Source organism: Corythoichthys intestinalis, chromosome 8 (genome assembly GCF_030265065.1).
Source record: "Corythoichthys intestinalis isolate RoL2023-P3 chromosome 8, ASM3026506v1, whole genome shotgun sequence".
Lineage (NCBI taxonomy): Eukaryota > Metazoa > Chordata > Actinopteri > Syngnathiformes > Syngnathidae > Corythoichthys > Corythoichthys intestinalis.
The window spans coordinates 31,018,459-31,035,396 of record NC_080402.1 but is presented as its reverse complement, the minus strand read 5'-3'; the positions used below and the strand labels follow the sequence as shown (position 1 = coordinate 31,035,396).

At 37.1% G+C, this 16,938-nt stretch overlaps 1 protein-coding gene across 1 annotated transcript in view; it reads left to right on the top strand.

The window, feature by feature from the left end:
- Window positions 1-2,577: 2,577 nt before the first annotated feature.
- septin9b (septin 9b) overlaps window positions 2,578-16,938 on the top strand; it is a 152,398-nt gene continuing 138,037 nt past the window's right edge. Inside the window, exons 1-2 of the mRNA XM_057842948.1 lie at window positions 2,578-2,637; window positions 3,518-3,673. Of these exons, the coding sequence (XP_057698931.1) occupies window positions 3,652-3,673 (22 nt within the window). The 5' untranslated portion in view covers window positions 2,578-2,637; window positions 3,518-3,651. The remainder of the gene's footprint in view (window positions 2,638-3,517; window positions 3,674-16,938) is intronic.

Sequence of the window (16,938 nt, the reverse complement as noted above, 5' to 3'; positions counted from 1 at the left end):
GCTTTCACTGAGTAGCATTTGCGATCGCTACACAAAACTAAAACTAAAATTACCCCCAAGAACGGTCAGAGACGTAGGACAACCAGAGGATATAATATATAAGAAAGCCAGGGCTTGTGGTAAAGGATAGCTCGTTAAAACAGGAGAATGTCATTGTCAGTCGCGTCGATAAAAAAGCTAAGGCTATGCTTAGGTCGGCTCGTTTTTTTCCGTCTTTTTCGAAAACGATTAAAAATTTCAATCGTTCGACAGCCCTATTGATTAGCAAAAGTGACGTGTTGCTTGCGATGCCATTCGTTTCCTGTAGACGTTTTGCCAATGTAGTACATTTTGGCAAAACACCGGTGTAGGTGCACTATCCTATTCTCCTCACTCCACTCGCGGGGGCCTGCGCTTGTCAGTGACGTTCCTTATTCTCGCTATATGATTATACAACTTTAACATTTGATAATAATACGCTCTGTGTGTAGTATCATCCATCGCTTTTCCTTTTTAAATGGGCACTTTTAAGCGAACGCAAGAGGTAACAACGGGAACATTTTTAAACAGGCATTTCACGGGAGAGCATTTCAACTCTTCGGCCAATCATATAGCGAGAGCGAGTGTATAGACCCCACTCACATGACGTCACAACCACGCCTCCGCGCCATATTGTCCGTCAGCTCGTCGTGTTTACGCATTACCACTACGTAAATTCCTCCTATTATGGCGTGTTTTTCTGTTCTTTAACATTAATAATCAAAATGGTGAAGGCGTGTGTGGCCGTTGGTTGCAGTAACAGAGAAGATAGATGGAGAGACTTGAAGTTCTACCGTATTCCGAGAGACCCGGAGAGGAGAGCGAGGTGGACTGCTGCAATTCGACGAGAAACTGGGCACCAAACGATCACCACGGATTATGTAGTAGTCATTTTATATCTGTTAAGATGCATTTAATATATATTTAGAGCGTTTTGGGCTGACAACCACAATTAAGATCATTGCGAGGCTAATCGCCGACAACATACAGTTTCAAATTCAAGATGCTTATTTCTTCTACCATTATTATTTTTTGAATAATATTTAGCTGGAAACAAGTGAAAGAAGCTGGCCTCGTCTACGGATCATCAGTTAAACAGGGGTGTCCAAACTTTTTGCAAAGGGGGCCAGATTTGGTGTGGTAAAAATGTGGGGGGCTACCTTGGCTGATTTACGTAGAACAATATATTTAAACAAATTTTAGCAAGCCCTTCTGTGTGTCACATTTGCTTTATTATTATTTTTTTTACTTCATAATTTCAACAATCTCGCCTTTGTGGCATTCTCTTTCGACACTCGGGTTCTTGCGGTATACTGCTGCTGTGAAATTAAACTAGCTTCAAGTTGCTATAATTTTCTCGCTGCGTATCTTCCCTGTAATGTTGTCGTACATGTCAGCATGTCTTGTTTGGTAATATCGCGTCACATCGAACTCTTTGGAAACAGCGACTGTCTCTTTGCAAATGAGGCAGACACAGTTGTTGCGTATTTTATTGAAGAAATAGTCCAATGTCCACCTATCCTTGAAGCGTCGGCCATCGCAGTCAACTTTTTTTTTTTTTTTGATTGTCGCCATTTTAGAAAATTGGAAGTAAAGGGTCACACGGGGAAATGTTGCTTAGAGTGCTGCTGTTAAAGTTTTTGGTGTAAAGTTTGTTCGTAAAGTTTCGTGAGAATAGGCTGAGTTTCTGTGGACAAGATAGTTGTGGATATCAGCGTAGCAGATGTCAGGCAGAGACGGCGAAGACAGCGGGTCGAAAAATATCGATTTAGGCATCAAATATGGATCTGGCGAATGGATCGACCGAAGCTTTTCCACATAACGCCTTTTATGCAACACATCCAATGAGTTTACAGCGTCTGAAAGCACCGGGGCTTCCATGAATTGCACTATAAATTGCACGATATATTGAGACCATTGAGAATACGGACACACAATGACGGACAATATGGCGGCACAATACAGCGACACGTCATTGTGTGACGTTGGTGAGTGGGGTCTATAGTGAGGGGAAGAGGATAGTGAACCTACAACGGCAGCGTAACCATGTGACGTCACTGCCCTGCGACTTCAACAACAATGGCGACCTACTACTAGTTAAACATTTTAAATTGTTTAAAAAAAAAAAAAAAAAAAAAAAAAAACAAGATGGGTTTCAATATCACATTATTTTAACTCATAATAACGTTTATATTTTAAAAACTACAAGTTTTTCTATCCTTGGATCCCTTTAAAAACGTGTCTTCTGTATAACGGAAGTAGAACGGTTTGTTTCGTTCTTCGTCCTCTGGGAGCCGAGCCAAAACATTTTCAATCTCAGGCGCCCTTAAACCAGCAGAGAGCAGTATTTTGCAGCAAAAGACATGCTTGTGTAAACTTATCATACCCCCCAAAACACTGCGTTGCGGTGTTTCCAAGGCTGCTCCTACAACTGAGATGAATACGGTACGTTATCTCACGTTTTGTCCAGTCATTCGAACGTTCGAAAGTACAAATACAAGTACAAAGAAGGAAATGTCTGGGTTTTAAGTTAATTGAACGCCAGAATGCTGAATGATAAATTGTATTCAGCTGTTTGATTGGTTTCTTTCGTCTCCTTTCTGGGAACAACCTCAAAAGGTAATTTCAAAAACATTTTTTTGACATGTTCACGAATGAATATTCAAACTCATTGGTGTACGAAGTGTGTTGTGTTGGATAATACTGCATTTTTTAAAATGGAGCCTTAAAATCAATCACTTTCATGGAGAGGCCCAAATCAGGAGAAAATGGAAGAGGAAAAAAGTTATGGAGTGGCTACCACAATCGTTATTCATTATACTCTATAAAAAAAAAATTAAGGGCTCACTTTAATTGAAAAGAATGGGCCAAAATACCTTTCAACGATTAGAATCTTATGGATGGACATTCAGACGTTTTACTCAAGAAGACAATTGTAGTAATTACCGGTACTAATGATATTTAAATTATGTAAACGTCTATATATGAAAAAAAACGTTCGAAAAAGAATCGAAAGGGGTGTCTTTTGGTGATTCTAGTATTGATTAAAAACGGCAAGTTCTGTCTTAAACTGCCCCCAAGTGGCCGAGGTGGGCATCACAACTCAGTAGCTGCCTTTGACGTCAAAAGACGTCTAATCCATTTGAATTGAGGAGCTCACAGTAATCAATCACTGGCAGTGGCACTGGAAACGATGTAATTTTATGCCATCCAAATGGATTGGGCGTTCATTGTCGTAAAAGGCAGCCAATTAAAATGTGTGATGAAAAATACATCTTTTAAAATGTCATCTGTATGTTTTTAGACATCTTTTTTTTTTTTTTTTTTTTGGTTAAGGTCAATTTTGCAGAAAATGTCCCATGCTGCCAAGGAGGCACCATTGTAGTGTAGTCTTGTGCAGGTTTTCAAAATAAAAACCCTCCTCTCAATGTATACGTCATTGGGGGGATTCCCCACCCACCCCCTCCCTTTAATAGACGCTTGCTTCCTTGCATCTCAGCATCCTCACTGCGCAGCCAATCACGCCACGCATCCCGTGTGCCACAGAGTCACGCTCTAATTAGACCTTAAAGTGTGTGGAAAGTGAACACGATCTGTTCCTCTGCTTCACGCGTGCAAGCCGACACGGGCATCATGAAGAAAACGCCAAATCCAGGTAAGGACATTTAAAGTGTAAACTACTGATTATATTTGTGGTGATTATTTTTTGTTTTTATCTTATCAAATACTATAGATGTTAGTTTAGGAAAGGCTAATTTTAGTGTCTCACTTTTGGGCCATTTTAAGTGCAGTTGAGCATAATGAAGCACCCAAGGGTGCACCTCTGGGTCCCCTGGCTTTTAAAGTCAGATGTTCAACTCAGATGTCCTTTTTAGCATGACCTTTTTTCGTGTGTGGATGCACTGGATCCCTCTGGGCTCTGCTCCCATTGTGCACTCACAGTACTCTGAGTTTGTTTTATTTATTTATATAAATATTAAGCTGTGTATAGACAGTCACAGTCAGCAAACACTTTATCAGGTACACAAGACAGCATTCATGGTAAAAGATTTCAGGTTATCCTGTTCTAATAAGCAATAAAACTGTCTCATGATACGTCATACTTTATTCTAGTAATGTATAAATAATGTTTTCAATTATTTATATTTGCACTCGGCTTTGAATATTTCCTCTCATTTGGCTTTTAAAAAACTGTGCAGTCAAATAATTTTGCTGTGAACACCATTGATTTTCTAGTGATTTGTAAATATGTAAGCAAAAAAGGGTTACACTGTCAAAAGTAACACCAATTGTAATATACATTGGTATCTTGAGGAGATACGAGTCACTTAACATACTTTTCCCCCTTAGTTTTAAAGATGATCAAGAAAAAAAAAAGTCTTATCTGAATTAATAGATTTTGCACCAAATCGTGTTTTCGTCATCAAATTAGGATATATTGACAGTGCAATTTTTCTCTTTTCTTTCTTTATTTGTTGAACTAACTGTTGTTGTTTTTAGTTTTTAACCTTTATGATGGATGTACTTTAAATCGGTGTTTTTCAACCGGTGTGGCACGAGAAATTATCCAGTGTCGCTTTTTTATTTTATTTATTTTTTTTTTTTTAACGTCATCGGGAGGAGTTGCAATATGAAGGCAGGAGTACGTAAGTAGAAAGTTCTTGGTCGTGTGCAGATGAGCAAGGCATTTCTCGTGTTGCGTTCAAGAAGTGCTCAGATTTCTAGCCATCAGCCACCTTGATGGCCGCGACAATGTGTTGGAATAAAACACAGGCGGAAGATTGACCGTCGTCACATATGGATAAAATGGAAAGGACGCTTTAGTGCCGAGGTCAGCAACCCTGGTCCTCGAGTGCCACTATCCAGCTTGTTTTCCATGTCTCCCTCCTTTAACACACCTGAATCAAATAATCATGATTGTTATCAGGTTCCTGCTGAGCTTGCTGATGAGCTGATCATTTGATTCAGGTGTGTCAAAGGGGGGAGACATGGAAAACAAGCTGGATAGTGGCACTCGAGGACCAGGGTTGCTGACCCCTGCTTTAGTGTATATCGACACTTTTACTCCAACACATTCTTGAGGACAGCAAGGTGGCTGATGGCTAGAAATCTGTGTACTGGTAGTTCTTGAACGCTATCCAACAGCACCTTGGTGCCAAGCAAGCTTAAACGTCATCTGCAAACGAAACACTGTTGCTTTGAAACAAGTCGATGGACTATTTTGTTCGCCTTCGTGAAATCACTGAAAGACAGGGAACTTTTTTGAGAAAAACTACAAAGGTAAATGAGAAAGCCCTCAAAGCTGATAACCTTGTTGCTGAACTTGTTGCTAGAGCCAAAAAGTGCCTGCAAAGCCATTGTCAGTGAGATGCTCGGCCCTGATGCGGTTAAAGACATTGAAAAACACTGCTTTATATCAGTAGCGGAATGGCGTTTCCTATTCAATCAAAAATAGATTTTTATTTGGTGATTACATCATCATGTGACAGCATAACGAATATGCATACACTGCTGGTCAAAAGTATTGGCACCCCTGCAATAATGCTGAATTTCAATCTTTCGTTGAAATCTCTCGTCAATTTTTCTTGTCAGTCCACATTTCGGGAGGTTAGCCACAGTGCCATGGGCTTTACACTTATTGATGGCAATTCGCACGGTAGACAGGAACATTCAGGTCTTCGGAGATGGACTTGTAGCCTTGAGATTGCCCATGCTTCCTCACAATTTTGCTTTTCAAGTCCTCAGACAGTTCTTTGGTCTTTTCTTTTCTCCATGCTCAATGCGGTACACAAAAGAACACATGACAAAGGTTGAGTCAACTTTGATCCATTTTAACTGGCTGCACGTGTGATTTAGTTATTGCCACCACCTGGCATGTGCCACAGGTAAGTAACAGGTGCTGTTAATTAGACAAATTGGAGAAGCATCACATGATTTTTCAAAGGGTGCCAATACTTTTGTCTAGCCCATTTTTGGAGTTTTGTGTTAAATGATAATGATTTAATTTTTTTGTTTTTCCCATTCTCTTATGTTTTTTTTTTTTCATTGCAAGCAAAATAAATGAAGATATTACTATCAAAGCATTTTGTAATTGCAATCATTTTCTGGGAGAAATTTAGCATTATCTGACAGAATTGCAGGGGTGCCAATATTTTTGGCCAATAGTGTAGATATCGAAAGCTCTCATCAAAGGGTTTGCTTTGTCATATGACATTAAATAGTTGTGAAATGAGTTTTCATCTAGTACATTCACTGCCATTGATAGTGATAGAGGTTCACTCCATTTTAGTTAGGAGGGCTGGCAAAGAATGACTTGACTCATTAGTTTCCATTGACGACAATAGAGGTCCAATCCATGGATAGGATGTCTATTGACGTCAATGGCAGCGAATGAGCAATTAGTGGAGCACATTGAAATTTTGAAGAAAAATGTTTTTTTTTTTGTTTTTGTTTTTTTTAACTATATCATCATAAGAGGGCATATTCAAAACATAACTACAAATTTGTATAGTCTTTAAGGACTTTAGGACGGTGTAATACTTGTAATGATGTATTGACATTGTTTTTTGTTTTTTAATTAAACAAATGCATCATGATTTGAGATGACATAACTGAATGAGGGTATTGTGAAACTGTTTCATTACTGGAAAGATTTCATCAAGGGTATTTATTGGATATATGACTCAATATGGTTCATTGCAAATCATCACTTAAATTTCCTGCTTATATCAGGGGTTGGCAACCCAAAATGTTGAAAGAGCCATATTAGGCCAAAATAACAAAAAACAAATATGTCTGGAGCCGCAAAAAATTAAAAGCCTTACCATAAGCATTATAATGAAGGCAACACATGTTGTATGTATCTATATTAGCTATATTAGCCTACTATCAAAATGACTAAGTTGGCTATAGATACATAATGAGCCTTCATGATTAAATGTTTATTTTCCTTGCAGTGCATTCTACAGAGAATGACGTACCACGTGACTACTTGTTGTTGTCCGATACTGCCTCAGGTTTAACGTCATTACAATATTAATGAATTATGTTTAATTGCTTTGATAAAATTAAAGTAATGCAATAAAGAAATCCGAATTTCGATGTCATTTGTATTTTGAAGATTTGAAAAAACAACAAAATAGAATGAGCGTAATGTGCCCATTATCAAGGCAACAAACATAGTGCAACGAAACGCAGCCTGCATTTATAAAAAAAATAAGCGGCACCCTTCTGAAAAGCTAAAGTATATAATGGAGTTCACGTACCTGCATAAAAGCGATGGATGTTCAATATTGATCACATCACGCGACTCATCACAGAGTATGCTGCGGCTGAATTAATGTCCTTGATTTGCTGATTGGTGAAGTTGCCTGCCACTTTTATGGCCCTTTCCTTCACTGTCTTAGTGCGAGAGGCATGTATTTGATTTTCTGTACTATCTCTGTTTTGGTTTTGAAGTCTGCAAATAGGTTTTCTGATATGTTGATGAATGACTTCTTCATTTATCAGTCACCATCCGTGTCCACGCTTTATTTATCATGTGTTGCAACAAAACTCGCAGTTTGGAGATTCAATCCACTTTTTAAATCTATTTTTGCACTCCTCTTATTTTGTTCAGAATTAATGCAATCACATTTATTGGGTACTCGGCTGCAAAAGTAGTATGCCTTCCCTGCAAATGTCTGTCCACATTACTCCGTTTGTGATTTGCCAACTTCTCGCTAAAGAGCAAACATTCAGAAAATCCTTCGGCATTGGCAATGAATGCAACTGATTCGGCCAAGAAATGTTGAATCCTCTGTTCTCCTCAGTTTTTTTTTCTCTTTTCCTCTTTGGAATCCATGCCCCATTATATGGTCGCCGTTTTGTTTACAACAGCCGCCCTGCTGATAGAAACGTGCGTCGCAGGCTATGACGCAAATCTTCATTGATAGAAATGTTGAAATGTAATAACTATTGTACACATTTTTACAGCATTGGAAAACGTTAAGATTGTTTGTGTCATCTTTGTATTCCTACAGAAACCATGTTAAAACAAAAATATATTTCCCTTCCTCATCGTTTTCCATTTTCAAACATTTTTGAAGCGCTCCAGGGAGCCACTAGGGCGGCGCTAAAGAGCCGCACGCGGCTCTCAAAACACAGGTTCGACCCCTGGCTCATGCCGGACATGCTCAGGAAAAATACTACGGCAAAATGATGTGGTTCTGTCGCAAGTTAGAGCAATGTAAATCATTATTAGGAAGTATTTTAAAGCAGATTTCCAAGCCCCTTTCCACACGTGCATATGTTACACAACAACTTCTCTTCTGGGTCCCATCTGCGTGTTGTGCTTCCAACATTTGGGAACACACAGGAAAGACTCCTAGGAGACGAAATATATGTCACTCCAGCTGAAATGGGCACAAGCAGATTCTGTGACGCAAAGAGGTCACCGAGAAGGCCAGGCCCAGAGAATATTACTCATTCACTCACGTTTGGTGTGTAGTCACATGCAAATACAAGGCAGCGGTGCTGAGCCTCAAGGATTCTTCTCGATTTTTTTGAGAACATAAATGTCAGCGAGGTGAGGACTTCTGGGATTCGGTTTAAGGGCACTTACTCGCTGTCGGCTTAAAGAAGAAGAAGAACTACCAAAAAGTGCTTGCGTTAACTTTGAGGTGCACTTTGATCGCTGGGATCATGTGCTTGATCATGGCAAAGAGAAATCATGAGACCAGAGGTCACACACTCACTGTGAAGTCCTGCCAGGCCTCCACCAGGTTGGATGTCAGCATCTTGACCTGCAGGCGTCCAGTGCTCTTTCAAGATGGATCTTTCACCAATTTTACAGTTAGAAAATTAGCTTTTCTGATTTGTTAAGTCTAATTTGTATGACCTTTGGCATATAAAAAAAAAACCAAAAAAAACCCATAATGTTCATTTATATCAAATCATTTTTTTGAATTCAATTGAGGTTATCACATTAATAATTCTATTGTTTTTATTTTAAAATGCTTTGTTATTAAATTTTATTGACAAAAAGTATAATTGTTTGACTTGTCAATTTTTAGATGTGTTGGATTTATAAATAATTTTACCAAATATTTTAAGGCATTGCAGGTGTTTGTCAGTGTTATTGAACTTGAATTTTTCCAGAAATATATGATTTTATAAAAATTTAAAATATTCCTATTTTAATTCTTCATTTGTTTTATTTCTTAATTGTTTAATTATATCTATTTTCGAGTACACTATAAAGTTGAGTTTACAAAACCAATTTTACACTTGTGATAATTTCAAGAAATATTATTAGTTTAATAAATCTAACACCTCTTTCTGAGAATAATGTTGTTTAACAGCATTTAAAACTGTGTGGAATTAATGAAGATAAATGTTTTATTTAAATCATTTTTATGTTTCAATGCAATTCTGTGTATTGATTGGAAAAGATTTGTGTACTTTTTTATTCAGCTCTTGTAAATGCATCCATCCATTCTCTGTACATTTTTTCTTCACAAACCATATTCACTTAATAAACCTATATTTCAGAAGACAAACCTTTAAAAACTTGAAAAAGTTTGTTAAATATATTCAGTAAAATAATTGTCTTGATTTTTTTTTTCGTGAGACCTTCATAGCATCTATTGTTGCTAGGCAGGATTTAAGTAAGTACTCTACATAACTTCGGTCCTGTCCGTTTAAGTCAAAATTGTGCTAATCAAACAAATCTTAATCTATGTAAATTGTAATCCTCTTTTTATTTGTAGCTAACCTCTCCATGTATAATTCCCCGATCTTTATACTTGCTTTTCTCAACAACCTATCAAAATGTGCTGCAATGTGTTGTTTTGGGAGGATGATGATGGCAATACAGCGTATGACCTAACGAACTAAATGGACTCGTGCTTTTCTGCACTTTCAATTGCACTGACCCTAATAAACAGGGATACTTGTCGAGTGAATGCACTGTGTATCTTTTATAATTTTTTTCCCTCCTCTGTTTTAACTTCCCACGCATGAGAGATCACAATCCACTGTGTTATATCTTTTCATGGCTTGTCCTCAGCTTTCAATACACTCCTTTGTGTTGGACTTTTGCCTGGAGGAGCGTGTTATAGAGATTAATTCCACTTTGCAGAGGAGTATTTTTGATGTTGACCTGCAAGTTCAAGTGAACACTGGAGCAAAATGATGTGACAATGAAATGATATTTGGTGAATTCACTTAAAGTTAACGTCATCACTGTTAGACTATGGCTTGGGTCATCTAGAAGATAACATATCATTACACAAACTGGCCGCAACTTTAGGTACATCTGTCCTTTAGTAAATGCTAGGGATGTCCCGATCCAGGTTTTTGCACTTCTGATCCGATACCGATATTGTTTTGCACTTCCGATCCGATACTGATACTGGCCGATACCGATACCGGCCTATCTGATCATGTGTTAAAGTTTAAAGTTAGCCTCCTTACTTAGTTCTCACTCATGTTGAAAAAGGTTTTAGTACTCTTGATAACAACTAGCCAGCTGAATTAGGTGAGTTTGAATAACGCACAACGGTTGGTAACAAGAAACTGACCTGTTTATTCAGTGACAAACACAAAACATTAAAAATAACAAACACAAATGGCATAGTCAGTCAGTAAAACGTGCAAATAATATTGTAAACTGTCTTAAAAAAGCTAAACACACAAACAACCTTAGTGGAAAATCACACAAACCCCCAAGCTATTAGATGCTTTTAATGTTTCGTGCATTAGTTGCAAAAATTGTATAAAAAGCCTCTCAGGTTTAAATAAACGACTATTTCAGTATCAAGTTAACATTTTAAAACCGGAAATAAAATACTCAAGTCCCCATTCTGTATCAGCAGCTTTAAACTACATTCAATTCATTTAATTTTGCGAATCAACTGTTAAAGTATTTAAAATTGCTCCCGTTATTCCATAATTTCCCTTCTGTCTACTTTCGACATGTGAAATTTTAAAAACTGTTTTGAAGATAGATTCAAGTCATGATTTTGCCGATTTAGGAGTATTTTAGATAAAAAGTTAATTAGGTTCGCTTGGGAGGTTCACAACAGCCTACTAGGGAAGCCTCCTGCTTTAAGATGGCAGCTGTTTACTAACGCAACTAGTTTTCAATACTTCAATGTCGCTAACGCCGTCGAGTGTCATTTTGCATCTAGTTCTATATACATATGATATCTATTATCGACAGTAAAACGATGTTGACTTAGTTTGTAGCGGCTGTCAGCAGCAGTCAGGTATTCTTGTGTTTTTTATCCAGCGGCATGAGTTGAGCTAAAACCGTGAGTTGAGCATTGGCATTACCCGGGTCTATGACAAGCATGATGTTTACTCTCGGGACGCAATGCGGTCAGTTTCTCATTGCGTCCCGAAGACCGCGCTGTGTATTAGTTCCGCTTTACTTGACATACTTCAATAATCGGAATTTGGATGTTTGTGAATCGTTCTCGAATCTTCCATGACCGAATCGCTCAAGGATGTAATGACAGCTGGGCATGTTGTACCGTGGTTCTAAGTGTTGGATGGTGCGTCTTTACTCACGAGAGATAATGGCTCGTCATCCAGAATGAATTCTTCTGCAATGACTCTTGTTATTCCCTGGGCTTTGGGACTGTCAAGTGCCAGTTTGTCACGCATAGCAAAAGTTTCTGCCAGTGTTAGTTGCGTAGGACCTTTCTTTTTGTCTTCGGTTTTCTTAACATACTTCTTATATTGTTTGTGGTGGTATTTCGCTAAATGCTTGATTAGGTTGGTTGTACTAAAACTTCTTACAGCTTTACCACAATGCTTGACTTTATTGTGGCATATGTCTTTGTCGTCCTTTAAGGTGAAATGATCCCACACAGCTGACATTTTTACCGATAAAGTCTCTCGGTAAATTGGGAGACGGTAATGTAATTGTAGTGTGTTGAAGGTGTGCCGTAAAATGCGGACCGGATTTTAGGGAAACCAAAGCAAAAACTGGAATGGATTATGTAAATCGGTGCGCTGGAAAACCCGGACCGGTCTAGAAAAAAACTGGATCGGAAGTCTGGATCGGAATTTTTCCTTGTTGGCCAATCCGATATGATGCACATTTTTTTTTTGCCTATATCGTCGTCCAATCCAATCCAAATATCGGATCGGGACATCTCTAGTAAATGCATCATTTATTATAGCGATGTCAAGTAATAATTGTTAAAATACTAGCTATGATTAATCATACTGTATACATAAATGATTTAAAATGGAAATTTTATAATAATAATATATGATATGATTAGATTATTTTACAGGCCAAATTCAGACTAATTAAAATTAAGGATAATTTCCCAAATGTATGTAGTTTCTTTCCTAGTTTCATAAAACTTTAAAACATTTTACGTGAAGTTCGCATTATATATACAGTGATCCCTCGCAACTTCGCAGCTGAACTTCAGCTCCCTCAGTGCATCGTGGATCTTGTTTAACTATCTTGTTATAAGAATAAGAGTTCTAAAAATATATTTCTGTAGACTTTTTTTTTTTTTTACATCTACGTATGTATTTTTGTATGTATGTACACACACACACACACACATATCATATGAGAGGAAATAAATGTATGTATTAGTCATACATTATTTTATGTATGTTATACTGTATATATTAACATGTTTCAAACTGTTCTTTATTTTTTTTTAATGTTGTAATGATAACATATGCATTTATAGGGGTTTATATCCACGTATTGATAATATTCAGTAAATACACAGAGAAAAATGAATGTTAAAAAATGCGGGGAGGGGGAGTGACACTACTTCATAGTTTTTCATTTTACCCAGTTGGTTCTGGTCCCCATTCACAATGAGGGATTATTGTATATAACATATATACTCTATATAGAATGCATGGTAAGTATGTTAGTTTGTAGAAACAATTCCTAACACATGTTTTTCTAACCAATGTAGCAGCACCAAATCATATCAGGTGTAAAAATGTGCTGAAGCGTACCATGTTTATGTGACACAAGAAACAAAATGAAACTCTTATGTCAAAGCACCACTGTATTTCAAATGGGTTTGTACATGTAAGGTCTACTCAAGGCCTCCCCCATTCAATTTGATGAAATAAACTCCCATGTGGAAGAATAACATGCAAATTCAAGTAAGCCTTTCACCATGCTCCCTTCATTGGCTCCCATTGAACGGTAGCAGACAAAGGGGATTCAATACAGCCCTTTCGTTCTCTTCTTCAATGTCTGCATTCTGTTGAGCGTGACTCACGCCTTGGCCTTACTTTGCCCGCACGCAAGAGTTTAACTCCCTGCGATTTGATTCAGTATCTCGAGTCAAGCTGCCAAAGCTTAGCAGGGTCGTATAATTCTTTCTATCACCTTAACCTCTTTGGCTCGAGCTCATCCACCAGGATTAAACTGCTCTTATCAGTTTGTGGGTTCAGAAAACTCATTGTGTTGAGGCCTGCTGGAGATGGTTAACATCCCAGCAAAAGTTTCATTCATCCCCACTTGAAAACTTTTTGCTCGGCTATTATCTCAATCCTCTCCAGCCCACTACAGGCATGACATGTCATATTTGTTCTCTTTCTTATTAAGAAAAAAAATGATTAATGATAGGCTATGAACCCTCCAGACATTCATTTTATATAGTGCTTGAACTCATTAGGCCACAGCTCACACATGACTAGGGCTGCGTGACGATGGCCAAACTGATAATAATTTTGATTATTTTGATAACATTATAATCACAATTGTTTATCATAGTATGGAGGAAAAATGTTGGATTTTTTTCCTTCTCCAAACTACTTATACTTTTTAGTGTGAAATGATTCGCTTAGTCGTCTATGGATAAATTATCACTATTTAAAAACAAAAAAAAGTGTACATATGTGTGTGTATATATATATACAGTATATATATATATATACAGTATATATATAAATACAGTGGTACCTCGACATACGATCGCTTCGACACACGATCTTTTCGAAATCCAACATAAAATTTGACTCTCCATTTGTTTCTACATCCGATTACATGCTCTAAATACAACAATCTATGACAGCACCGTAGTTTGTTTTCCCGTAAGAAGGACGCATGGCAGATTTTCTTGTGAGAGAAATCAACATGGGTTCCAACAATGCTAGTGCAGGTGGTAAAAAAAGGAAAAAAGGTTACCATTGACATGAAGATAGATATGATTGAAAAATATGAGTGTGGGGTGCGCATATGTCAAATGGCTCGCTCAACAATACAGCCGTAGACGGTCTATGACGGTCCTCCTCCGTTCGCCATTCTTTATAAGTTAAGGTGGCAATAATTATTGTGGAAGCATTGCCAAAGAAATCGCCAGCTTCGTCAGGTTTTTAATAATTTATTCCATCAACTTGTGCCTAGTGTCCCCCGCAGCAAGTAAACAAAGTGAAAGTGAAACTAAAAAGGCTCACTCTATCAAGTCAGCCACGCGATGCGTTCAGGTACACCACGCAAACACATTTGCCACATTAGAACCTGGTTTGTTACATTATTACAGGTACAGAATTATTATTATTATTGCTATTATTCAGATTTCTATTCATAATGTTTTTGTTTTGCTCTTTGTAATTGATATTTGCAATAGTAACATCAATATTTCTTGAGAATTTAGTGTAGGTTTTCGGGCTGTGGTACGAATTAATGGAATTATAATCAGGGGTGAAAGTAGGTAGAATTTCTTGCCGGAACTCCCCGACGCGAAGGTCGCCACGGAGCCAGAAATTTTCTTTTCTTTCTTTCATTTTTAAAAAAAAAAAATTTTTTTTTGGGTGGAGGATGTCAAACCTCTTAAACTACTGAAATGCAAAGAAAACTGTTTTAGCACAGTTATTTCTATAACACATACAAAAACTGATTTTCATTCCTATTTTTTCAATGATTTGCAAAATAAAAGTTAACAAAAACAGCAATAACCCCAACCTCCAGCTCCTAATTTTTATTTTCCCTCATTTCCTCACATACTAAATGCCAAATCTCAATTTTAACTACTTAAGAACATAGGATGTATATTAAAATTGAAGTTAAGGTAAACATTTACTTTTTTATATATATATATATATAACAAAGACATAAGTAACATACATTCAGAAAAATAAGTACAAATGACTTATATTATGCAGAGTGTAATGGAATTAATTTTGAAGATCGCGCAAACATTGACTTTTTTAAATCATAAGGAAATGAATAAATAGCCTAACATAAATGAACAAATTTAAGTCCAAAGTGCACATTGACAGCTACGATGTTCTGAACCTCCCCATCAGAGCAAATAAAACAAAATATGATAAATAAGCCTCAAGTCTTTCATTGTTCTAAAAGATTTGATCCATTTTATGTTGCATTGCACTTTTTTGTCGCATCAATTCAACAACCTTTTTTTTTTTCTGTCTTGGCGTCTGTAATTCTGCTCTCGTGTGCTCTCACCTCCAGATAGGGTTTTGCTGTTTAAAAAAAAAGTTTTTAAATGCCCTCCTGTTCAAAAATCTTCTTTCCCCAGAAAATTGAGATTTTAATCTTTCCATTGATGTACCACACGTGTATATCGGACAATATTGAAATTTGGCCAGATTGGAGGTCTCAGAGCGAAACTTCAAGTCACCTGAGTGTTTTGCGCCGTATGTAAATCTGATGTTGGTAGATTGTTTTCTTCTTGGAGATGAAATGCATGTGTGGCAGCTTAGCATTCTTTTTTTTTTTTTTTTTTTAAATAGTGTTTTGGCAGTTGCCGTCATATTGTACCGGAACAGCATTCCGGCCCTGAATTTTATACCGGAACTATGTTCTGGTCCTGAATCTTATACCGGAACTGCGTTCCTGAGCGTTCTGGCCCACTTTCACTCCTGATTATAATGTATTCTAATGGGAAAATCCTGCTCGACATACAACCATTTCGACTTACAAACAAGGTCCTAAAACGAATTATCTTCATATGTAGAGGGACCACTGTATTTATATAGCGGACAACACTCTGGTGACTTGAAGTTCCGCTCTGAGACCCCCAATTTGGCCAAATTTCAAAATTGTCCGATATGCATGTGTGATACATCATTGGAAAGCTTAAAATCTCAATTTTCTGGGAGAAGAACATTTTGAACTGGAAGGCAAAAAATAAAATAAAAAATTAAACATCGAAACCCTAACTGGAGGTGAGAGCATGAGAGAGCATAATTAAAGACGCCATGATTTTAATTTAACGAGAATATTGTCGCGTACTTACCTTGTTTCGATCCAAAAACTCCATGTAGCATGTATCACCGAGTGTCAAGACACAGCTGTGAATGGCCATAGCCGAATTTTTGGGGGATTTTATTGGTGAAACATGGTGATATAATAAGGGTCACGATGCAGAAATCGCAGACATCGAGGAGTAGTCGAGTTTTTTTCATATACTTACCTTTTTAAACGTTTTTTTTTCGTTAGTTTGAATTTTTTAGTTATGAGGTCAATATCAGTGACTTATTTACAGACACCATTTTTTTCATTGTGTCGTAATTTGTTTAAAAGTTTATAATATGCGAGTCAATAATTTTTTTTTAAGTCATTTTTTTAAATGAAATATTAGACATCGATTAATGATTCTAAGCTAAAAATGACAAACATTTGGAATAATAAATATAATTTCTTACCTTCTTTTTATGGCTGGGTTGAAACGAAAGCGGTTGCGCAACGTCTGTAAACGGGTATCCAGGATAAAACGGAAAAATTAAAAATAGTTTGGGGGCTTAATGCGCCATGAATCTGCTATGGCAGCATATAGAAATATTATTCGATCCAACACAACAGTTCTTTTGGCTTAAAATACAGCAGTTTATTATAAAGAGGGGTGCAGAAACTGCTTTTTCAGTCTTGTCTGTGTTTTCCACCATATATATTTACCCAAATGAATATTGTTTCCT